General features: G+C 38.5%; 1 protein-coding gene across 1 annotated transcript in view; it reads right to left on the bottom strand.

The window, feature by feature from the left end:
* Nucleotides 1–2,125: 2,125 nt before the first annotated feature.
* Nucleotides 2,126–25,500, bottom strand: part of LOC125914924 (beta-galactosidase-1-like protein 3) — a 59,557-nt gene continuing 36,182 nt past the window's right edge. Inside the window, 11 exon segments of the mRNA XM_049620627.1 lie at nucleotides 2,126–2,499; nucleotides 2,637–2,753; nucleotides 16,244–16,355; nucleotides 16,642–16,729; nucleotides 17,163–17,241; nucleotides 17,874–17,945; nucleotides 18,272–18,412; nucleotides 19,263–19,369; nucleotides 20,040–20,120; nucleotides 20,729–20,866; nucleotides 22,427–22,511. Coding sequence (XP_049476584.1) covers nucleotides 2,434–2,499; nucleotides 2,637–2,753; nucleotides 16,244–16,355; nucleotides 16,642–16,729; nucleotides 17,163–17,241; nucleotides 17,874–17,945; nucleotides 18,272–18,412; nucleotides 19,263–19,369; nucleotides 20,040–20,120; nucleotides 20,729–20,866; nucleotides 22,427–22,511 — 1,086 coding nt within the window. The 3' untranslated portion in view covers nucleotides 2,126–2,433.

Here is a 25,500-nt window from a genome sequence, read left to right on the forward strand (position 1 = left end):
CTTACAAACCATGGGATCATGACCTGAGCTGAAGTTGGATGCTTAACCCACTGAGCCACGCAGGTGTCCCTCGTACTCATTTTTAACTTTATTCACTCCTTTTTACCTTTTATTGGTTACATTTTTAGTTGTTTTTTTCCCCTCATTCTATTTATACCCTTTAGACTTTTTTTTTAAGTAGGGTCCATGTCCAATATGGGGCTTAAACTCATGACTCTGAGACCAAGAGTCACATGCTTTACTGACTAAGCCAGCCAGGCAGCCCCTAGATAATAAAGTCTAAAGTTAAGATCTGAGCATTACAGAAACTTTAGCGCTCCTTCTCTCTCTCTCTCTCTCTCTCCCTCTCTTTTTGCAGTCACAGCATCTCACCTTAGATATTTTCTCCTGGTCTTATAATTTATATAGATTTTGCCCTCAAATTAGACATTAGTATATTTTTTATTCAATTAATGTTTGTTTACATGTATTTGAATATTTGTCAACATCCTTCCTTACTTCATATTTTTTCTTGAACCTCAAACATTCCCACTGGGATTATTTTCTTTCTGCTGACAGAACAGGCCTTAGAATATCTTTTCTTAGCTGAGGTTCCCAGAGAGACTTAAGCTGTAATGCCCTAAGGCACCTGTGGTCTGTATAGAATTAACTTTCCTAACATGCATCGATAAGAAATAAGAAAATATAAGAAACTAGTCATTGAAAACATTTTCTGTAAGGTGTTATCTTATGGAACCCCAATTGAGAAAATCTGCCTCAGAATTCCCTTTATAACATAGCTTTTTCTTTTTTTATATATGTTTATTTATTCTTGAGTGAGGGAGAGACAGAGTGTGAGCAGGGGAGGGGCAGAGAGAGACACACACACAGAGAATCTGGAACAGGCTCCAGGCTATGAGCTGTCAGCACAGAGCCTGATGCAGGGCTCAAACTCACAAACCGTGAGATCATGACCTAAGCCGAAGTAGGATGATTAACCCACTGAGCCATTCTGGTGCCCAAATGGATCTTTTGATGATAAAACCTTTTGGCACTTGTCTAAAAGGTTTAAATTCTGTTTTGTTTTTCTTGGACAGTTTTGCTGGGTAAAGTGTTCTAAGCTGTGAGCACTTTTCTGTAAGCACACTGAAAAGATTACATCTTCTGGATAGTATTGTTGCATTAATATTTGGAAAAGACTGATGTAGGTATGAAGCTGAGGTATAACAGAAGAACAGATGTAAATAGAGAGATATGTATTCAAACACTTCTTTGAACCTTGGTTTCTCCATCTACAAAGTGGAAAAGCTACATGGTTGCTAAGATTAGAAATAATGTATATACCTCATCTGAAATATAACACATACTATGATCTTCATGATTATTATTTCTGTTTTTCTCTCTTGGTCTATAGTATATCCATAGATTTTATGAGTTTGAGTTGACAGCCCAGAGAATAAATTTTTATGTAGAAATTGTGTGGGTGCATGATAGAATTCTCCTTCAGTGAGCCAGCCAGTCAGATTATTGAGAAAGAAAATCATCTGGCTCCTCTGTCCTCATCCCAAGTAGGCAGGTTCCTTTCTTCCTTTTGACACCAGATTATTTGCTAAATTTCTTAGAGACCTTAGGCACCATATCTAACTAAGTGATCAGATATTATTATAGTGCAATGGTTTGAATTTAGGTTAAGTGCTATAAGTTGATTATAAAAAATGTGATTAGTTTCCCATGGCATCATTTGAGGAAATTCACTGGACTAATATTTGTTCACTATCAGTAAGAGGTTTGACTATATACATATAGCTGAGGAATAAAAAGACACAGAGTACTCAGTTCCAGGCTTTGCTGTCATACCCATCAGTACCCAGCAACCAAATTGCTATACCTTCTCTGGTTGGGTGTGATCTACCATATCACCTTGGAGACACACAGGGTGTAGGGAAATGCCTGAAGACATTGTTCCTGGTGCCTTGTATTCCTCCCACCTACATGCACACATGCACACACACACACACACACACACATCAGGAATTTGCCCATCAGCATATACAGTACTTTCTCTGACATAGAGCAGTAATCCTTATTCTCTCTTAGGCCAGAGACTCTTTTTTTTCCCTCCCACCTGAGTAGGAACAAACATAAATAAAATTTGGTGCTATTTTATTCATATATGCCTAAAAGCACACTTGATTAGAGAATAAGAATATGCTAAGGATTAGGCATCTAACTGGGTAAATCAGTCATTGAAGATGTTGAAGACTTGTTAAAGCCTAAAATAGGCATGACATGGATATAGTATAATACTTATAACAATTTCCCTGTTGAGTTTTTAGGTTCTTTTTACATTTCTGCTATTGTAGGCAACACTGATTTTCTCAACATAAATCTTCCTACAAAAAAACTGCTTGTAGATGAGTTCCAACAATCTAAGAAATGTGTCATAACACAGTATTACAGCTTGGGTTCATCTATAGTTTGGATGTATGAACCACTCTTCCTTTTCTCAAACAGGATGATCTATGAAGAAAAGAAATGTTGACAGTAAGAAAGGGTAAGCCTATTCAGTACAGAATGGAAAAAAACCCTGAATTGCATTCTGGGCATGAAGGCAGATTTTAATGTTTATAAAACATAGAAGGGATGGGAGGACTCACCTCATTGTCTCTTGGATGAAGCCAGGTACCAGGGAGGTAAAGTGTTTCCTGAGGTCCAATAATTGAATATCGCCCAAGGTTACGTCCATTGATGAACACAAACCCATAATTCCAGTTCTGAAAAGGATGGAATCTTGAGACATAGGAACAGATTCACACAGGCAAGGGAAAACCTAAGGCACTTTTGGGAGCGAGAGCAAGACTTAATGTTTTGTGGCACTGAAAGTGGAAGTGAGTTTAGACTGGGATATGTTCTACCAAGCTGTAACTAGTTTAGGGACGACAGAGAAAAACACGAACCAACCCTTTAATGCCCCATGATATATTTTGCTGCAGTTTTTTTTTTTAAGCTGTTGTTCTGTTTCCAGAGGTAACTACTAGGTCGTAAAGATGAATACTAATGCTAAGAACAGTTATAAAAGCTACACATTTTTTTTTAAAAATCGGCTTGCAATACAATGATGAATGACAGAACTAACATCTAGGAAAAGAAAACTGAGAGACAAGAAGATATTGAGACAATTTTTCCACTAGAGGCATCTGCTTATTTAGAAAGAGGTGGCTGAGAAGCTGAGCAGAACCTTTCACAGCCTCATAAGTTTAGGGGAACAAAAGCTAGATACCATGGAATCTTACTAAGTAATTTACACTCTGGGTTGTGATCCTGAGGGGCTACACCTGAGGAGAAGAATAAACAAGAAATAGTTCAGCCATTTGATGGAAGCCTTGATTCAAATCATTTCAGTCCTCATAATTGTAGTAAGGTGATTACTAGTGTAACTAATCAATACAGAGGTGGATGTAAACCCTCTAACATCATTTTAGGCTTTGAATTATTTTTAGCATTTTTCATATATAATTTCTGGAACTCAACAAAAAATAATCAAGCAGGTGATGTGGGGAAGACAACAAAATAAAATAAAATAAAATAAAATACTATAAATACAACACAATACAATACAAAAGAGGAACAAAAGACAATAAGAATAGATGCACAGGTGATGCAGATAATGGATTTACAAGTCACAGGCTTTAAAATAATTATGCTTATTAAATTAGTATTTTCATAGAGTTCAAAGAAACGACCTAGAATTTTGTAAAAAAAAAAAAAAAGGAAGCTATAAAAAACATCTAAAATTATATAATGAAAATTCTAGAACTAAAAATTATAATAATTAAAATTAAGGATTTAACAAACGTTTTGAATAGATTAGATACAATAAATAGACAATATAGCTAAATATAGAATTACTAAACTGAATAATAGGAGAGAAAGTTTTCAAAATTAAGCTGAGAGGAAAGAAGAATGAGAAGCACACAAGACAAGAAGAGACAAAAGGTATATGGCAAAATGGTCCAACATATAAAATTAGGGCCTCCGAAATGCTCCAGTTAAAAAAATTAAAATTTCTGGACTGCATGTTAAATAAAGCAGTTATATGATATTTATAAGAAAACAATCTATAAAGACATCAAACAAAATAAAAGAAAGAACATAAAAAGATAGAATAGATAAACCATAAGCAAAATGAAGTTGCTATGTCAGAAAATGTTGACGTTTAAGGTAAGGAGCACTACTAGAGGTAAAGTGAAACACCTCCTGATGATAAAAATCTTAATCTACTCTGAATGATAATGATATATTAAGAAAGTAAAAGTATAGATTCAGAATATATAAGCAAAATTGATGAAATAACAGGAGAAATAAAATTCACAACCATAGTCTAAAACATTCACACAATGTTTCAATAGCTAATAATAGGTAAAGTACACAGGAATCAATAAAGACACAATATTTAAAATAAGGTGATTAATAAAGTTGAACTAATTGACACATGTAGAAAATTGATCTAAAATACATGCAGAATATACCTGTTCTTTCAAGTATACATAATAATCTTTATAAATTTTACCCCATGGTGGACTAAACAAGTGTTGTATTTTAAAGTTCTCAGACCACAATGCAAAAAAAACAATTGATAACAAAAAATAGTATAAAGTAGCCAAATATTTGGAAATTATGAAACATGTACACTTCTAAGTAACCCAGAGGCCAAAGCAAAAATCATGAGGGAAATTAGAACATATTTGAATTCATTGGTGTTGAAAATAAAACATATAAAAACTTAAAGCATATATATCCAGAATAGACAAATCCATTGACACAAGGAGATTATTGTTTTTCAGGGGCTGAGGGGAGGGGAAGATGGGGAAGTAACTGCTTAATGGGTACAGGGTTTCCTTTTAGGGTTATAAAAGTGTTTTGGAACTAGATGAGGAATGGTTCCATTCATTGTAAATGTACTAAATGCCTCTGAATTGTTCACTTTAAAATGGTTAATTTTAGGGGCACCTGGTTGGCTCAGTTGGTTGTCTGACTCTTGATTTTGGCTCAGGTCATGATCTCATGGCTTGTGAGTTCAATCTCTGCATCAGGCTCTGCACTGACAGTGTGGAGCCTGCTTGGGATTCTCTCTAACCCTCTCTCCTTGCCCCTCCCCTGCTTACACACATGCACTCATTTATCTATCTCTGAAAATAAATAAACTTAAAATAACTTTTAAAATGGTTAATTTTATGTTAATGTGAATTTCACGTCAATAAATGTTTTAAACTTATGGGATACAGCCAAATTCATATTTAAATGAAAATATAATTTCAATTCATATGTTAAAAAAGAATAAAAAGAAAGAAGATAACTACTAAGATAAAAAGTAGAACAAACAAAACACTTTACACTTTCAGAATGGCTATTATCAAAAAATTTTAAAAACAAATAAACAATACATAGCAAGTGTTGCCAAGGATGTGGATAAAACAAAACCCTCATGCACTGTTGGCGGGAATGTAAATTGGTATAGCTACTCTGGAAATCAGTATGGAGTTTCCTCCAAAAATTTAAAATGGAGGGGCACCTGGGTGGCTCAGTGGGTTAAGCACACAGCTCTCGATATTTGCTCAGGTCATGATCTCACACTTTGTGGGTATAAGTCCCCTGTCTGGTTCAGTGCTGGCAGTATGGAACCTGCTTAGGATTCTCTCTCTTCCCTCTCTCTCTCTGCCCCTCTCCCACTTGCACTGTCTGTCTCTCTCAAAATAAATAAATAAACTTTTTAAAAAAAGATTTAAAATAGAATTACTATATGATCCAGTAATTGCACTACTAGGTATTTACCCAAAGAAAACAAAACATTAATTTTAAAAATATATATATATGCATCTCTATGTTTATTACAGCATTATTTATAATAGCCAAGATATGATAGCAACCCAAGTACCCATGGATAGGTGAATGGATAAGGAAGTTGAGTGAATGGAATATTACTCAGCCATAAAAAAGAATGAGATCTTACAATTTGCATCAACATGGATGCAATACCTAGAAGGTATTAATGCTAAGTGAAATAAGTCATACAGAAAGATACCATATGATGTCGTTCATATGTGAAATTTAAATAACAAAACAAATTAACAAAGAAAAATAGATACAAGTGAGAAAACAGACTCTTACATACAGAGAACAAACTAGTGGTTGCCAGAAGGAAGGTGAGTGGAGGAATGGGTGAAATAGGTGATGGGGACTGAGAGTACTCTCATCTTCATGAGCACTGAGAAATGTATCTAATTGGTGAATCATTATATTGAACATCTAAAACTAACATAACACTGGATGTTAATTATACTTGAATAAAAATCTTTAAAAAGCAAAACAATAGAACTAGGTGATGGGAAATTATTAGTATTTAGAATTTGGACCATTAAAGTAATATATGTTAGAAAAATATTTTAAATGCTTAATATTTTATTTTATTTTATTTTAAGGTTTATTTATTTTTATCATGTGAGTGGGGGAGAGGCAGAGTGAGAGGGGGACAGAGGATCCAAAGTGGGCTCTGTGTTGACAGCAGACATCCTGACATGGGGCTTGAACCCATGAACTGCAAGATCATGACATTAGCCGAAGTCAGATGCTTAACTGACTGAGCCACCTAGATGCCCCAATATATTTTTATTTTAAAATAGTTTCAGATTGGTTGCCTGGGTGGCTCCATCGGTTAAATGTCTGACTTTGGCTCAGGTCATGACCTCATGGTTCGTGAGTTTGAGCCCCACATTAGGCTCTGTGCTGACAGCTCAGAGCCTGAAGCCTGCTTCAGATTCTGTGTCTTCCTCTCTGCTCTTCCACCACTCATGCTCTGTCTGTCTCTCTCTCTCTCAAAAATAAATAAACATTAACAAAAATTAAAAAATTTTTAAAATTAAAAAATTAAATAGTTTCAGATCTACAAGAAATTTGCAAAGATAATACAGGATTTCACAAAAGAACAAAATAATAATAATAATAATAATAATAATAATGGCAATGGCAGAAATGAAACAGAAAAGAACTATATAATACAGTAAAAGTCACAGCCAACCATTGATTCTTTGAAAGATTAATAAATTGGTAATATTCCAGTGAAACATAAAAAGGAGCAATCAAACATAATACATTGAAAATTCAGATGAAATGGAAAAATTCCCAGAAAAACAAATTTTATGAAAGCCAACTTTTAAAGAAACAAAATCTGAATAGTACTTTAATCTTGAAGGATTTTAATTCACACTTACAAACCTTCCCACACACACACAAAAAAAAATGTTAGCCCTACATGGTTCAACTAAGGAAATCTACCAAACATGTAAGAAATAATACCAGGCTTACACAAACTTTACTTCCCAAATCATTTCTGGGGGTCTTAAAACTTGGTACCAAAATATGACTAAGATATTTCAGTCACGAATATAAACACAAAAGTAGTCTTAATATTTATAGTAGTCAGAGATAGAAGATGGAGGCATAGGAAGACGCTGGGCTCACCTCGTCCAGCTGATCACTTAGATTCCACCCACATCTGCCTAAATAACCCAGAAAATCACCAGAACACTAGCAGAACAGACTCCCCTGAGCCAAGAGGCCCACAGAAGAGGGTAGGAAGGGCAGAGAGGCAGTGTATGCTACACAGACTGGCAGTAGGGAACCAGGGCAGTGGAGGGGCAGCCCGCCCAGCAAGGCAGAGCCCCAAAGTCTGGCTCACAAAGGTGGAGGGGCTGGATTCTGTGGGTCTGACAGCCAGCGGGACTTAACATCTGGAATGTTAAAAGTCAATAGCTCTGCTCTCAGAGAGTGGGGAGGGCAAGAGGACACCAGGAGGGAAAGTTGTTGAGTCCTGGAAGACAGAGCTCAGTTTGGCAGGTGAACAAAGGCGCTGGCAAGTGCAATATCCCTCTCCCATCCCCCAGCCTAAATTCCAAAGGGAACCAGTTCCTATCACTGAACTTGCTTGCACTGCAAAAATGCCCAACACTGTGCTTCTGTGGATCCATCCCTCCGACCAGCCTGCCTCTCTCCCAATGCTGCAGGGCTCCTCATGCAGGGGACCACCAACAGCAAAGCCAGCTGTGCCTGCCCCTCCCACCCCTGTGCACCTTGCGGACCCACCCTGGCTAATACGCCAGATCCCATAGAAGCAGCACCACAAGCCTGGCAGTGGGCAAGTGGCTCAGACAGGAGCCACACCACTCCACAGTGAGTCCTTGCCCCTGGGAGAGGGGAAGATAAGGTACACACCAGTCTGACTGTGGACCCAGCGGTGGGCTGGGGGCAGACATCAGATCTGACTGTGCCCCACCCACCAACACAAGTTACTCTGGACAGCACAGGGGAAGTGCCCAGCAGTTCGGAGCCACAGCAGGGACTACCCCAAATAGTGAAATGGAAGAATTCTCCTAAAAAGAAACTCCAGGAAGTAGCGACAGCTAATGAATTGATAAAAAACGATTTAGGCAATATAACAGAACAAAAATTTAGAGTAATAGTCATAAAATTAATCGCTGGGTTTAAAAAAAGCACAGAGGACAGAAGAGAGTCTATTACTACAGAGATCAAGGGACTAAGAAATAGTCATGAGGAGCTAAAAATGCTATAAATGAGATGCAAAATGAAATAGAGGCGGCCATAGCACGGATTGAAGAGGCAGAGGAGAGAATAGGTGAATTAGAAGATAAAATTATGAAAAAGAGGAAGCTGAGAAAAAGATAAAAAAATCCAGAGTATGAGGGGAGAACTAGAGAAATAAGTGATGCAATCAAATGGAACAATATCCATATCATATGAATTCCAGAAGAAGAGAGACAGAAAGGGGCTTGAAGGTGTACTCGAAAAAATCATAGCTGAGAACTTCCCTATCTGGGGAAGGAAACAGGCATTGAAATCCAAGAGGCACAGAGAACATCCTTCAGACGTAACTTGAATCGATCTTCTGCATGACATATCATAGTGAAACTGGCAAAATACAAGGATAAAGAGAAAATTCTGAAAGCAGGTATGGGGGATCCTGGGAAGATGGCGGCGTAGGACTCTGGGCTCACTGCACGTCCTGCTTATCACTTAGATTCCACCTACACCTGCCTAAATAACCCAGAAAATCACCAGAAGACTAGCAGAATGGAATCTCCGGAGCCAGGCACAGACGAGAGGCCCACGGAAGAGGGTAGGAAGGGCGGGGAGGTGGTGCGTGCTCCACAGACTGGCGGGAGGGAGCCGGGGCGGAGGGGCGGCCCGCCGGCCAAGTAGAGCCCCCGAGTCTGGCTTGCAAAAGCACAGGGGCCAGACGGAGTGTGTTCCGACAGCAAGTAGGACTTGACATCTGGAAGGTTATAAGCTAACAGCTCTGCTCGGAGAACGGGAGGGCTGGAGGACAACAGGAGAGAGAGTTGTTGAGCCCCGGACGACAGAGCTCAGCTTGGCAGGGAACAAAGGTGCTCGCCAGCGCCATCTCCCTTGCCCATCCCCCAGCCAAAATCCCAAAGGGAACCAGTTCCTGCCAGGGAACTTGCTTGCACCGCACAAACACCCAACGCTGTGCTTCTGCAGACCCATCCCTCTGGCGGGTCTGACTCCCTCCCGGTGCCGCAGGACCCCTACCGAAGCGGATCTCCAAAGGAAAAGCGAGCTGAGCCTGCCCCTCCTGCCCCTGTGCACCATGCCGATCCACCCCAGCTAATACGCCAGATCCCCAGCATCACAAGCCTGGCAGTGTGCAAGTAGCCCAGATGGGCCATACCACCCCACAGTGAATCATGCCCCTAGGAGCGTCTGACTGTGGCCCCAGTGGTGGGCTGGGGGCAGACATCAGGTCTGACTGCGGCCCCGCCCACCATCACAAGTAATTCAAGACAGCACAGGGGAAGTGTCCCACAGTCCTGCACCACTCCAGGGACTATCCAAAATGACAAAACAGAAGAATTCCCCTCAGAAAAACGTCCAGGAAATAACAACAGCTAATGAACTGATCAAAAATGATTTAAACAATATAACAGAAAGTGAATTTAGAAAAATAGTCATAAAATTAATTGCTGGGCTTGAAAACAGTATAAAAGACAGCAGAGAATCTCTTGCTACAGAGATCAAGGGGCTAAGGAACAGCCAGGAGGAGCTAAAAAATGCTATCAATGAACTGCAAAATAAAATGGAGACAACTACGGCTCGGATTGAAGAAGCAGAGGAGAGAATAGGTGAACTAGAAGAAAAAATTATGGAAAAAGAAGAAGCTGAGAAAAAGAGAGAAAAAAAATCCAGGAGTATGAGAGGAAAATTAGAGAACTAAGTGATGCACTAAAGAGAAATAATCTACGCATAATTGGTATTCCAGAGGAGGAAGAGAGAGGGAAAGGTGCTGAAGGTGTACTTGAAGAAATAATAGCTGAGAACTTCCCGGATCTGGGGAAGGAAAAAGGCATTGAAATCCAAGAGGCACAGAGAACTCCCTTCAGATGTAACTGTAAATTGAAACGATCTTATGCACGACATATCATAGTGAAACTGGCAAAATACAAGGATAAAGAGAAAATTCTGAAAGCAGCTAGAGATAAACGTGCTCTAACATATAACAGGAGAACTATAAGACTCGTGACCGATCTCTCTACTGAAACTTGGCGGGCCAGAAAGGAATGGCAGGAGATCTTTAATGTGATGAACAGAAAAAATATGCAGCCGAGAATCCTTTATCCAGTAAATCTGTCATTTAGAATAGAAGGCGAGATAAAGGTCTTCCCAAACAAAAACTGAAGGAATTCGTCACCACTAAACTAGCCCTACAAGAGATCCTAAGGGGGATCCTGTGAGACAAAGTACCAGAGACATTGCAACAAGCATGAAACCTACGGACATCACAATGACTCTAAACCCATATCTTTCTATAATAACACTGAATGTAAATGGATTAAATGCGCCAACCAAAAGACATAGGGTATCAGAATGGATAAAAAAACAAGACCCATCTATTTGCTGTCTACAAGAGACTCATTTTAGACCTGAGGACACCTTCAGATTGAGAGTGAGGGGATGGAGAACTATTTATCATGTCACTGGAAGTCAAAAGAAAGCTGGAGTAGCCATACTTATATCAGACAAACTAGACATTAAATTAAAGGCTATAACAAGAGATGATTATATAATAATCACAGGGTCTATCCATGAGAAAGAGCTAACAATTATAAATGTCTATGCGCTGAATACAGGAGCCCCCAAATATATAAAACAATTACTCACAAACATAAGAAACCTTATTGATAAGAATGTGGTCATTGCAGGGGACTTTAACACTCCACTTACAGAAATGGATAGATCATCTAGACACACGGTCAATAAAGAAACAAGGGCCCTGAATGATACATTGGATCAGATGGACTTGACAGACATATTTAGAACTCTGCATCCCAAAGCAACAGAATATACTTTCCTCTCAAGTGCACATGGAACATTCTCCAAGATAGATCACCTATTGGGTCACAAAACAGCCCTTCATACGTATACAAGAATTGAAATCATACCATGCATACTTTCAGACCACAATGCTATGAAGCTTGAAATCAACCACAGGAAAAAGCCTGGAAAACCTCCAAAAGCATGGAGGTTAAAGATCACCCTACTAAAGAATGAATGGGTCAACCAGGCAATTAGAGAAGAAATTAAAAAATATATGGAAACAAATGAAAATTAAAATACAACAATCCAAATGCTTTGGGACGCAGTGAAGGCAGTCCTGAGAGGAAAATACGTTGCAATCCAGGCCTATCTCAAGAAACAAGAAAAATCCCAAATACAAAATCTAACAGCACACCTAAAGGAAATAGAAGCAGAACAGCAAAGGCAGCCTAAACCCAGCAGAAGAAGAGAAATAATAAAGATCAGAGCAGAAATAAACAATAAAGAATCTAAAAAAACTGTAGAGCAGATCAACGAAACCAAGAGTTGGTTTTTTGAAAAAATAAACGAAATTGACAAACCTCTAGTCAGGCTTCTCAAAAAGAAAAGGGAGATGACCCAAATAGATAAAATCATGAATGAAAATGGAATTATTACAACCAATCCCTCAGAGATACAAGCAATTATCAGGGAATACTATGAAAAATTATATGCCAACAAACTGGACAACCTGGAAGAAATGGACAAGTTCCTAAAAACCCACAAGCTTCCAAAACTCAATCAGGAGGAAATAGAAAGCTTGAACAGACCCATAACCAGCGAAGAAATTGAATCAGTCATCAAAAATCTCCCAACAAATAAGAGTCCAGGACCAGATGGCTTCCCAGGGGAGTCCTACCAGACATTTAAAGCAGAGATAATACCTATCCTTCTCAAGCTATTCAAAAAAATAGAAAGGGAAGGAAAACTTCCAGACTCATTCTATGAAGCCGGTATTACTTTGATTCCTAAACCAGAGAGAGAGAGACCCAGCAAAAAAAAGAGAACTACAGGCCAATATCCCTGATGAATATGGATGCAAAAATTCTCAATAAGATACTAGCAAATCCAATTCAACAGCATATAAAAAGAATTATTCACCATGATCAAGTGGGATTCATTCCTGGGATGCAGGGCTGGTTCAACATTCGCAAATCAATCAATGTGATACATCACATTAATAAAAGAAAAGATAAGAACCATATGATCCTGTCAATCGATGCAGAAAAGACCTTTGACAAAATTCAGCACCCTTTCTTAATAAAAACCCTCGAGGAAGTCAGGATAGAAGGAACATACTTAAACATCATAAAAGCCATTTATGAAAAGCCCACAGCTAACATCATTCTCAATGGGGAAAAACTGACAGCTTTTTCCCTAAGATCAGGAACACGACAGGGATGTCCACTCTCACCAATGTTGTTTAACATAGTGTTGGAAGTGCCAGCATCAGCAACCAGACAACAAAAGGAAATCAAAGGCATCAAAATTGGCAAAGATGAAGTTAAGCTTTCACTTTTTGCAGATGATATGATATTATACATGGAAAATCCGATAGACTCCACCAGAAGTCTGCTAGAACTGATACATGAATTTAGCAAAGTTGCAGGATACAAAATCAATGTACAAATCAATTGCATACGCTAATAATGAAGCAAAAGAAAGGCAAATAAAGAAACTGATCCCATTCACAGTTGCACCAAGAGGCATAAAATACCTAGGAAGAAACTTAACCAAAGATGTAAAAGCTCTGTATGCTGAAAACTATAGAAAGCTCATGAAGGAAATTGAAGAAGATATAAAGAAATGGAAAAACATTCCGTGCTCATATATTGGAAGAATAAATATTGTCAAAATGTCAATACTACCCAAAGCTATCTACACATTCAATGCAATCCCAATCAAAATTGCACCAGCATTCTTCTCGAAACTAGAACAAGCAATCCTAAAATTCGTATGGAACCACAAAAGACCCCGAATAGCCAAAGTGATTTTGAAGAAGAAGACCAAAGCAGGAGGCATCACAATCCCAGACATTAGCCTCTACTACAAAGTTGTAATCATCAAGACAGCATGGTATTGGCACAAAAACAGACACATCGACCAATGGAATAGAATAGAAACCCCAGAACTAGACCCACAAACGTATGCCCAACTCATCTTTGACAAAGCAAGAAAGAATATGCAATGGAAAAAAGACAGTCTCTCTAAAAAATGGTGCTGGGAGAACTGGACAGCAACATGCAGAAGAATGAAACTAGACCACTTTCTTACACATTCACAAATGTAAACTCAAAATGGATGAAGGACCTGAATGTGAGACAGGAAACCATCAAAACCCTAGAGGAGAAAGCAGGAAAAAACCTCTCTGACCTCAGCCGCAGAAATTTCTTACTTGACACATCTCCAAAGGCAAAAAATTAAAAGAAAAAATGAACTATTGGAACCTCATGAAGATAAAAATCTTCTGCACTGCAAAGGAAACAATCAAAAAAACTAAAAGGCAACCAACGGAATGGAAAAAGGTATTTGCAAATGACATATCGGACAAAGGGCTAGTATCCAAAATCTATAAAGAACTCACCAAACTCCACTCCTGAAAAACAAAGAATCCAGTGAAGAAATGGGCAGAAAACATGAATAGACACTTCTCTAAAGAAGACATCCAGAGGGCCAACAGGCACATGAAAAGATGCTCAACATCGCTCCTCATCAGGGAAATACAAATCAAAACCACACTCAGATACCACCTCATGCCAGTCAGGGTGGCCAAAATGAACAAATCAGGAGACTATAGATGCTGGAGAGGATGTGGAGAAACAGGAACCCTCTTGCACTGTTGGTGGGAATGCAAACTGGTGCAGCCACTCTGGAAAACAATGTGGAGGTTCCTCAAAAAATTAAAAACAGATCTACTCTGCCCCAGCAATAGCACTGCTAGGAATTTACCCAAGGGATACAGGAGTGCTGATGCATAGTGGCACTTGTACCCCAATGTTTATAGCAGCATTTTCAACAATAGCCAAATTATGGAAAGAGCCTAAATGTCCATCAACTGATGAATGGATAAAGAAGTTTTGGTTTATATACACAATGGAATACTACGTGGCCGTGAGAAAGAATGAAATATGGCCTTTTGTAGCAATGTGGATGGGACTGGAGAGTGTTATGCTAAGTGAAATAAGTCATACCGAGAAAGACAGTTACCTGATGTTTTCACTCTTATGTGGATCCTGAGAAACTTAACAGAAGACCATGGGGGAGTAGAAGGGGGAATAAAAAAAAGGACAGAGAGGGAAGGAGTCAAACCATAAGAGACCCTTAAAAACTGAGAACAAACTGAGGGTTGATGGGGGGTGGTGGGAGGGGAAAATGGGTGATGGGCATTGAGGAGAGAACCTGTTGGTTCTCTCCCAGGAGCACTCACCCAGGAGCACTGGGTGTTCTATGGGAACCAATTTGACAATAAATTTCATATTAAAAAGAAAATATATATATATAGTAGTCAAACACTAGAAATAATATAAATGTCTATCAACAGTAGAATGATGGTTGAAGATTAAATAAAGTATGATATTTTATAAAATGGAATCCTATACAACTATGAAAATGAATAAAGCCCCACAACATCATTTAATGGCTGAATCTCAGCCACAAAAAAAGCCACGCGGGGGGGGGGGGGAGGGGGGGAAAGGCAGTTCAACTTACATGAAGTCTAAAGAAGAAGCACTGAATTGGAGTGTTAGAAGTCAAGATAATAGTTAGAGAGGAGAGGCAGTGATTGGGAGGGGTGCTGACAATATTTTATTTTTTTATTTCAAATAAATTACATGGTGTTCGCTTTGTGATAATTTATTGAACTGTTCATTTATTTTGTGCATAATATTTCATGCATTTATGTCATTATGTGTATGTATATGTGTGTGTGTGTGTGTATATATATATATATATATATATATATATATACCAGGTAAAAATAGCTATACTAGGTAAAAATTACTGCACCCCCAAAGTTGCAGAATATAATTTAGGGAATGATCCCCTTCCTATTAATGGAATAATTGTGTATATGTTTTGGCAAAGTTATATATGAAATCGCACAAACTGTTGATATCACCAGCCTAATCCCCTGAACTCAGGAAATTTCTTATAGAAGTTTCTGTCTGTAAATATTACCTTTTAGGAACTAAACTCCTAGAAGCTTCTACCTAGCTGTCAATCTTACCTTTAGAAAGAAACTAAGGTACTGCTGGAATAGAAAAAGAAATATTTGAGGGCCACACCTGTGCAGAGGAACCAAAAATTGCTAGAAGTGACCTCAACCTCATGATAATGCTAAAACCCCTTCCGAATATCCATTCCAAGCCCTACTAAAAGGAGTCTGCTTTCCCATCTTTAAGGGGACAGGCTTTGTAAATTATTTTTCATGATCTCCTTGTAGGCAACTCCACTTGGTATAGTCTCTATCCATAACTCACCAAGGAGTGGCCCATTTTGGTCCAGTGACATGGGTAATGTTTAGTCCTGAGAAGTAGAAAGGAATTGGAACAGGGAATAGATTAGAAGGAGAAATGTCATCATTTTCATTCTATAGCTTCCTATTATTTCGAATTTTCCATTGTGTTCTGATTTATTATTTTTTTAATAATGATAAATCAGGAAGATTGAGAAATGTCGGAAGTCTTGTTCCAAATGAGAAAGAGAAAAACAAGTAGAATAGGGAGGTATTCCTTCCAGGAACACTATAGCTTTGCTTCAAAACTCTTTTGAAAAGAATAGGTGGTTGGGACACCAGAAGAGATTAGGTCAGCTCACTTACAAGTAGTCTCAGGAAAGTGTCCTTGGGTGAAGAACCAGCCTTCAAGGTACCAAGGTAGAAGGCAGGGCCTGAATAGTTTTTTTGGACAGGCTTCCAGGTGGCAGAGCGGAGCCTAGAGAAAGAGCAGAGCGTTGAAAAAGACCCCCTCCTCTTTCTAGTGCCAACGTTTCCCCACTCAGAGCCCATAATTCTGATATCAGGGAGATATATTAGAAGCATTAAATCAGGAGTCAGGAGACTAGTTCTGGGGTTCTAGTCCTGACCTTAAAGCACTCTATAATCAGGGGTAAATCATTTCACTTTTCTGAATCTTGGCTCGTCATCTGCAAAGTGAAGAGTTTGACATCTGTAAGCCCCTGATCCCTCCAAGTGTTTTTTGGGCATAAGTAGGAACATACCTTTCAAAGAAGCTCATGGTCATCTCCAGAGAGTAGATAATAAAACCGTTCAAGGGAATGTTATCAATAGTGACAGATCCAGTTAATCCTGCAAGTGGGGGGTAGGAAAGAATGTGGACAGGAACTAGACATTCTTCAGTGTCTGGAAAAGAAATGCAGACTGTATATGCCTGTGACAATGGCTCAGACAGGAGGGCAAACACTTGTCTGGCCTGCTATAACTGAAAGTTTCTTGTATGCTTCCATATTACCAAGAAAACGTCCCACTTAGTATCAGAACTTTCTCTGAAATTCCCAATGGGAGACTGGGCCTTGCTCCACAATAGGCCAAGACCCAACCTAACTGCTGTGTTTTCCTACCAGGAGAAGGCAGGACCAGGGAGAGGGAAGGAATTTGAGTCTTTGGTTCTGGGACCTAGGTATCCCACTGCTCAAGGGTTTCATTTTTTCCTCCCAAGTGCAATACTGCTTCAGTATAGGATCCAATTAACCATAAAGAGAGATTACAGCCTGTTTCCCACCTTTCCGCTGATCTTGAATTTTCCATGAAAAATTGACTCGTCCTTGATTCTCCACCAGGATTCTTAGAAGTTGACATTCCTAAGAAGAAGCAGAGGGACAGGGAGAGAGAAAGGAGAGGGTGAGGAGGCGGAGGGAAAAGGAGGAGGAGAAAGAGGAAGAGGAGAAGGAGGAGGAGAAGTAGTTGTTGACATTCCTGCTTGGGATAGACCAGTTCACAGAGACTACATGGCTACGTAGAGTTTTTACTCTAGAACCCATTCTATTCTCTGAGTCCCAGATGGAAGTACAAGTAAATGGGAGAAAATGGGCTCTGCTCTAGAGCCCAACAATCCTCCTCTCTCATGAGGACTCTTTGTGTTCCTGTTCCAAACTCAATCTTCCGTTTTCCCTGCTGACTTGCCTTGGGAAAGAATTTGCCTTGACTCAACTGTGTGCCTTTGATCAGAGACCTAACCAGGGGCAGATGATTGACTCGGGGCCTAATGGGGAAGTTCCATTCACACTGAAGCGTGTATGCTGCAGCTCTGCTAAACTTGGACCTAGGAGATACATTTATGCTTATAGCCCTAAATACTTGCTGCTGGAAACCCAAATGAGGAACAATACCAAAGGGCAGTGGCATAAGAAGGAGGTAGTCTATCTCAGGACCAGGCTATGACTACATTTGAGTCAGAGGTCTAAGGAAGCACCCAGACTCTTGAATCACATACCCTGATTTTAGGAATGTTCAACTTCTTAATACCATCACCCAGAAGTCCTATATTTTTCTCATTCAAAAACACCTGCAAAAGAAGAGTCAGCATCAGACTGGTAGGTGTACCTGAAGAAAGGAAAAGAGAGGCTCTGGTTTAGGGAACAGATCATTATGAAGTAAGGGGCTGGCCTTGGTGATCACAGATGGATAGAAGCTGACCAGGAGGCTTTAATACACTTAATTTGTGATAAAGCAGAAAGCAAGTTTCTTTGGTTTGACTTTATATTCCCAATGCCTCACAGATAGTAGGTGCTTGAAAATATTATCTAACAGTAAAGTGACCATTGACAATCCTTCCCAATAAGTCAGGCTAAATGTTCTGCTTACCTCCATAGACAGCCTGCTGACCCCTACCTGTGCTGTATCTTGAACATTAGCATGGAGAGAACCTCCACAGCAGATAAAAGTCTCATAAAGCACTAATCCATAGGACTGGCCATTCCCATTGTTTATAGGGAGGCTCTCCATGTTGACTGGTGTATGAGATATAACAGGCTGTGAGAGAAACATTGCAGAAACAGGAACCAGGATGATGAGAAGTTGGGATCCTTCTTCCACAGGTTCTTGTCATTTTTTGTTGTACCTCTTAATTGTCCCCAACAGATATTTGGATGAGAAATACTAAAACCAATGCAATGTGATAATGCTCTTTTGCATCATCTCCACGTCTTCACTGTCTGAAAAACTCAAGGGATGGTGGGAGCATGGTAGAGGGAAAAATTACTGCAATCATGCAATTAATGGAGTGAATAAGTTGTATTTCAACATAAACTAAGTAAAGAATTATGCACTAAAGCAAACATTTAGTTAGCATCTACAATGTGCCGATCATGACTTTTTATCTAAAATAGTGATAGCAGAGGTGAAACTAATATGAATTCAAGAGTTAAAATTTTTCAAATAATTTTAACCTTTTCTTCAAAATAGTCCAAGTAATATAATTTTAAAGGGAGAGTATGAACCCATAAAAGTTCAGTGATTTGGCCTATTTGATTGTAGAGTCAAACTCGGTGTCATGGGTTCCTGGCTCTTAGTCTTTCCCATAGGGATCATGTAGTCCCACACAAGAGCATCTATCAGATGGGTTCATCTGAGCTGGCAAAGAGGATCCTCCAATATCTTGCCTCTCCCCCACCCTCATTCATTCTTCAGGTTGAAGCCTCTTCACAGTCTACCCAGAAAGTTTGTGGTTCTTACCCCATAATTCTAAATATGGGCATCCAAAGGATTTATTTTCACCCTTCCCAATAAAAAGTTCTTAAAGGATTCTCTACTCTGTGGCCTAAGGCCTTGTCCCCATGCCCCCAATGGTCACCCCTCCATTCCAGTGCCAGGCAGTACTCACCTTATTTAAGTACTGTAGAACATCCCACAGTGGCAAATAAAGGGACGGTTTCACAGCGGGATACTCAGCCTTGGGAGAGAGCTTGGGTAAAGGGGGCAGATGCACTGCTGAAATGAAAATGAGTCATGGGGCAAGAAGTGCCTGAAATAACTACTGCCTTCTCCAAACTTCCTCAGCCCTACCCAAGAACTCTTGTACCCCAGAGCCAACAAGAGAAATGGGTCCTATCCTAGCATATGTGATACTTCTCCAAGAGTGATGAGAAACTGTAAATAACAGTTGGAACTATTTTGTATGCACGGATAGCTGATAGACACACACCTCTACAGGGTAATGTTGGTCATATAGACTAAGGGCTCTCAGGGAACAAGAACTGTACCTTATGCCTTCTGGCAATGCCAGTGCTCACTTACTTTCTAGAACATAGTAGATGATTGACTTTATTTAAACAAGTAAAATGAAGTAAGATAGCTTTTGCTATTTTATGTGAGGGTACTATGTCATCATATTAAGAGCTCTACAAATAGTAACTTAATTTTCACAGTCACTATAGGAGTCAAATATCATTGTCTTTATGTTTCAATGAGGAAACAGGTTTATGGGCTTAAAATACTCATGCAAAGCCACTTATCTTTTAAGTGGGAAAACTGGGATTTGAACTTAAGTTTGCCATAGGTCTTAAGTCTCCAAGTTTCTGCCCATGAGGGAACCTTCCCTTGCCTTACCCTTCCACTTCATCAGGAGAACCTCCCTCAAGTTAAAAATGTTGCTGAGTACCTACAACAGATCCAAAGAGTTTTCGAAGCTTGAAATATTTTTCTGTGTAATCCCCAGCCTCTGTCAGCACAGCATCATAGTCTGCAAGACACCAGGATATTTTCATTGGCAGCAAACCCTCCATAATAGACCCTGTTTTAGCACTTCTGTCATGAGACAGGTCAGGACTACCAGAGGGAGACAGAAGATACATCTTCCCCACCCCCTGGACCAGTCCATCCCAGGCTGGGGCGGGGTGGGAGGGTGCAAGTAATGCCACTTTGGGAGCATTCCACACAACACTTCCTGAGGATCTGAGGCTACCAAGACACTGGACTCATCTTTCTGTTTTACTTTCTAATGGACACTCCCTTCTTCCCTCAATCTGGATTGCCTTGGTGTGTCTATCAGTGCCCACACAGCAGTCACTATTTGTATTCTGTGTGTCTTAGAAGGTTCAAGTCAAGGGATCAGTATATATGATGAGTGAAGCAGGGCTCTACGTCTGAGGCACCGCATCTATTCAATTACAGCCTGTTGGGGGCATTATGAACATCACAAAATAAAGGAAATTAGACAGGAAAATCCTGAATCCTCAGCATAAATTATAGGTCAAGAATTCATTGATGCTCAGGGCATGCTTTTGGAACCTCCTCTGTAGAGCTCCAGTACCACTATGCCAAGAGGTGACCATACCAGTGAGCACTTGCCATAACTAGTGACAACACCTCTGTGTTTCCCAAAATATGTGGCCCCATTCATGAAACCAAAGTTGGTTCCACCATGGAACATATATACATTGAAGGAGATTTCAGATGTGATAAATTTGGACACAGTATCCTCAACATCTGTAAAGGAGGAAGATAAGAACACAGAGAAAATTAAAAATTAAGACAGAAGTCTCTGATAAAATCTTATCATTCTCAAACCCCTCCCCCACATAATCAACTTAATTATTTTGTTCTCCAACCTCCACTAAGATTCTAACCAGAAAATAGGTGGAATTTACCACAACTATTCCAGGAAACCAAGTCTTATCAATACCAAAAGACTTTTAAAAAATTATTTTTCTCAGAGTATGGACATAATTTGGCTGTATGTTATATATATTTAATAATAGCCCAAGAACCTTTATGTCACTTAAGTATCTAATGTTCATTAAATTTTTTGAAATTGTACAAATAAATTAATATAACCTCATTACTCCATTCCAGGATTACTATCTCTTGAGACACTTATTTAAAACCACTGCAATAGTCCACAAGTGGTTATTCCCAATATTTAGCCACAGAAACTCTTATTTTGTCACCATGATTTAAAAGGTATGATCATCTTTCTACTGGCCATCATGGGGAACATGTGGAATTCAATCCTGGCTGTGCTTTTTAATATTTGCATGAATTGGACAGCCTATTTTTCTCTCAGAGCCTCCTTCTTTATCTCCTAAATGAAGGTCCTAATTCCTACTACCTCATAGTATTGATGACAGAATATACATAAGAAACATGGCATAGTGCCTGACATGAAAGTGATCAGAAAACTTTGGTGGTGGTGGTGGGTTTTTTTGTTTTGTTTTGGTTTGTTTCGGTCCAAGTGGGCTTTCCTCAGTTACCTGGTATTTTTTGTTGGTTTGCTTTACTTCTGGTACAAGTGAGCTTGTTTTCATATCAACAGCAAAATATCTTTAGTAGCAAAATACTTTTATTAAGTCAACAATATCTGCCAGGCACTGTTCTGAGTGGTTTATCTAATTAAATCCTCACAACAAGCCTATGAGGTAGGTTATTTGATAATTCCTGTTTCAGGTGAGGGCACTGAGACTTAGCAGACAAGGAAAGCTGCCTTGGGTCACGCAGCTAGTTATGCAGACTAGCAGAGTTGAGACTGAAATCCTTATCTCTTTGGTTCCAGGATCCATGCTTTCAACTATCATCACATATTATCTTCTGATAATTACTACCAGGTAGTTGACAACACCATGGCAATGGCCTGTGCATTTACCAGAGACGATTAAGACTTTTAGCAAATGCATCCCCTTCTTCAGAGATGTTATCTTTCCAAGACCCTTTCCATGACCACCTCGCCTTACCTCTGCAGGCCTGTCCCTGTCTTTTCTATCACTGCACCTGTTTGTTTGCTTCAAAGCACTTTTAATATATGGAACTCTTGATCATTTCTTAACTGTCAATTATACTAAACTCTTAATTATCTTTCATCTCTACCCTGAGGGTAGGAACCAGGTCATTTTTGTTCATCAATGCACCCTCAAGCCTACCCAAATCCCTGTACCTAATAGGTATTGAATAATATTTGTGGTTGAATGAGCTAATTAATTAGCAAAGAAATGTGTAAATGATCCATGACTCAGGGCCACCTCTACTTGGGGTCAAACACTGCAAAACACTTACCTTCAGCATTTTTAATCATATGTTTACCTCCCCATGTGTCAAACCAGCCAACCCAGAATTCCATGACCATAATGGGTTTATTCCTCTAAAAACAAACAAAAGCAAATACCAAGCCTGAGAAGATGTAAAATGAATATCAGAAAAATTGAATACAAGATAAAAACTTTAAATAAAAAGTTAAAAATGAGTTGGAGGTAAAATTGAGGAAATTTCCTATAAATAGTAAAAGTAACAGGATATAAAATATGAGACAACTTAAATATCTTATAAGATCAATTTAGGATGCCCAACACCTTACTGATAAAAGTTATGAAAAGAGGACAAAGAACACAGAGGAAAGGAAATTACAAATAACTAACATGAAAACTTCCTTTAACTGAAGGATATGTATCTCTAGATTGAAAATGCCCCTCAAATGGTCAACACAATAAATGATAAAATTATTTCAAAGGTTTCTTTTGGTTCTCTGAGTATCCCTTTTTCTTAATATCTTACTCTTGTCTCATGTATAAATAATATTATCCGTATATTTATGAATATTAATAAGAATTTTTATATTATATTCTGTTTCCTGAATTAAATCCATATTACCTGGCTTCCATTTTCTTCCTTTTTGGTAGTTTAATTACTTTTTCATTGGAAACTTTTACTACACAAATGCCATTTGTATTAAAGAGGGAAGACTGATTTCTGGTATTAAAGTGGTACTGTGCTATTGGTGCATTTGATATTCTCCTCTTGGATATCCTCAAAACCAAAATAAAGAATGAGAAATGGAAACACAAACAACATCTTCCATGAACCTAGCAGACATCTGAAACTTCAAAATATAAATTAAAAAGAACAAGTGCCAAAGTACTGAAGTTCTATCACGTATTAAACAAATGAAGAAAGAAGATGCTTTTTGTTGATGATTTTAGGAAAGGGTGCCAGCACAAATTTCTCCCAAATATAAAGCATATCCTATAGTGAAATATCAACGTTTTTTTATTTTTAATTACAAAATGGGGCATATGAGCTGGCAAAAGGAGTACACTTTGCATAACAAAATGTATCAGAAGCTTGAAAGAAAGCAATTATCGCAGAATCACAGATAAAAACTATTAGTGGAAAGAAGTCTGCTTGTGAGGCATCTGAGAGCAGATTTCAACTGCTTCCCTTGGTCAGCCAAAAATGGGAAAAAGGAGGTAGGTAAAGAAAAGAATTCATCCCTACATAAAACAATGTGTCATTAAGATTGTTAGCCTGAGATACAGTCATGTACTCTATCTCATAGAACATCACTTAAGTTTTTTAACCAATAAAAACTGATCTTAACTAAAGAGTAATAATAAAAAAGGAATAAGAACACAATATGTTTTTTTAATTACCATAAAAACAGGGAGAAAAAAAGGAAAGAAATTACAAAGGATAAACATCAAACACTTGCCATGGGACAGTCAAAATTGTGGCCCAAAAATATTGCTGTGAAGTTAAGAATCTCAATGAAACAGTTACCTCTATAAACTCAGGCATTAAACACAACTAAAAGTGCTCAAGGAAGACAGAATAAGAAAACATAAGAAGCTAAAATATTAACCTGGTGCCTTTAAATAGATGCAGAAAAAGCATTTGACAAAATACAGCATCCTTTCTTGATAAAAACCCTCAAGAAAGTAGGGATAGAAGGAACATAGCTTAACATCATAAAAGCCATATATGAGAGGCCCACAGCTAATATCATACTCAATGGGGAAAAACTGAGAGCTTTCCCCCTAAGGTCAGAAACACAACAGGGATGTCTACTTTCACCACTGTTGTTCAACATAGTATTAGAAGTCCTAGCCTCAGCAATCAGACAACAAAAAGAAAAAAGGCATCCAAATCAGCAAGGAAGAAGTAAAACTCTTCTCAGATGACATGATACTCTATATGGAATACCTGAAAGATTTCACCAAAAAATTGCTAGAGATGACACATGAATTCAGCAAAGTTGCAAGATATAAAACCAATGCACAGAAATTGCCTGCATTTCTATACACCACTAATGAAGCAGCAGCAAGAGATATCAAGGAATCAATCCCATTTACAATTGCACCAAAACCCATAAAATACTAGGAATAAACCTAACCAAAAAGGTAAAAGATCTGTATGCTGAAAACTATAGAAATTTATGGAAGAAATTGAAGAAGACTCAAAGAAATGGGCAAACATTCCATGCTCATGGATTAGAAGAAAAAATATTGCTAAGATGTTGATACTACACAAAACAATCTACACATTCAATGCAATCCGTATCAAAATAACACCAGCATTCTTCACAGACCTAGAACAAACAATCCTAAAATTTGTATGGAACCACAAAAGACCCCTGAATAGCCAAAGTAATGTTGAAAAAGAAAACCAGAGACACCTGGGTAGTTAAATAAACACCATAATGTAATAACGTTAATAAATAAAAGTTTAAAAATTTGTAAAATAAAAGAAAAAGAAAAAGAAAACCAAAGCTGGAGGCATCACAATTCCAGACTTTAAACTGTATTACAAAGCTGTAATCATTAAGACAGTATGGTACTGGCACAAAAAGAGACACATAGATCAATGGAATAGAATACAGAACCCAGAAATGGAACCGCAAATATATAGTCAACTAATATTTTACAAAGCAGGAAGGAGTATACAATGCAATACAGTATTTTCAGCAAATGGTTCTAGGAAAAAAGGACAGCAAAATGCAGGATGAATCTGGGCCACTTTCTTATACCATACACAAAATATTTCAAAATGAATTAAAGGCCTGAACGTGAGACAGGAAAATATCAAAATCCTACAGAAGACAAGCAGCAACTTCTTTGACCTTGGTCACAGCAACTTCTTACTTGATATGTCTCAGAAGACAAAGGAAATAAAAGCAAAAATGAACTATTTGGACATCAAACTAAAAAGCTTCTGCACAGTGAAGGAAACAATCAACAAAACTAAAAGGCAACCAACAAAATGGGAGAAGATATTTGCACATAACATATCGAATAAAGGGTTAGTATCCAAAATCTATAAAGAACTTACCAAACTCAACACCCAAAAAAACAAATAAT

The sequence above is a fragment of the Panthera uncia genome, chromosome D1 (assembly GCF_023721935.1).
Source record: "Panthera uncia isolate 11264 chromosome D1, Puncia_PCG_1.0, whole genome shotgun sequence".
In the NCBI taxonomy this organism is placed as follows: domain Eukaryota; kingdom Metazoa; phylum Chordata; class Mammalia; order Carnivora; family Felidae; genus Panthera; species Panthera uncia.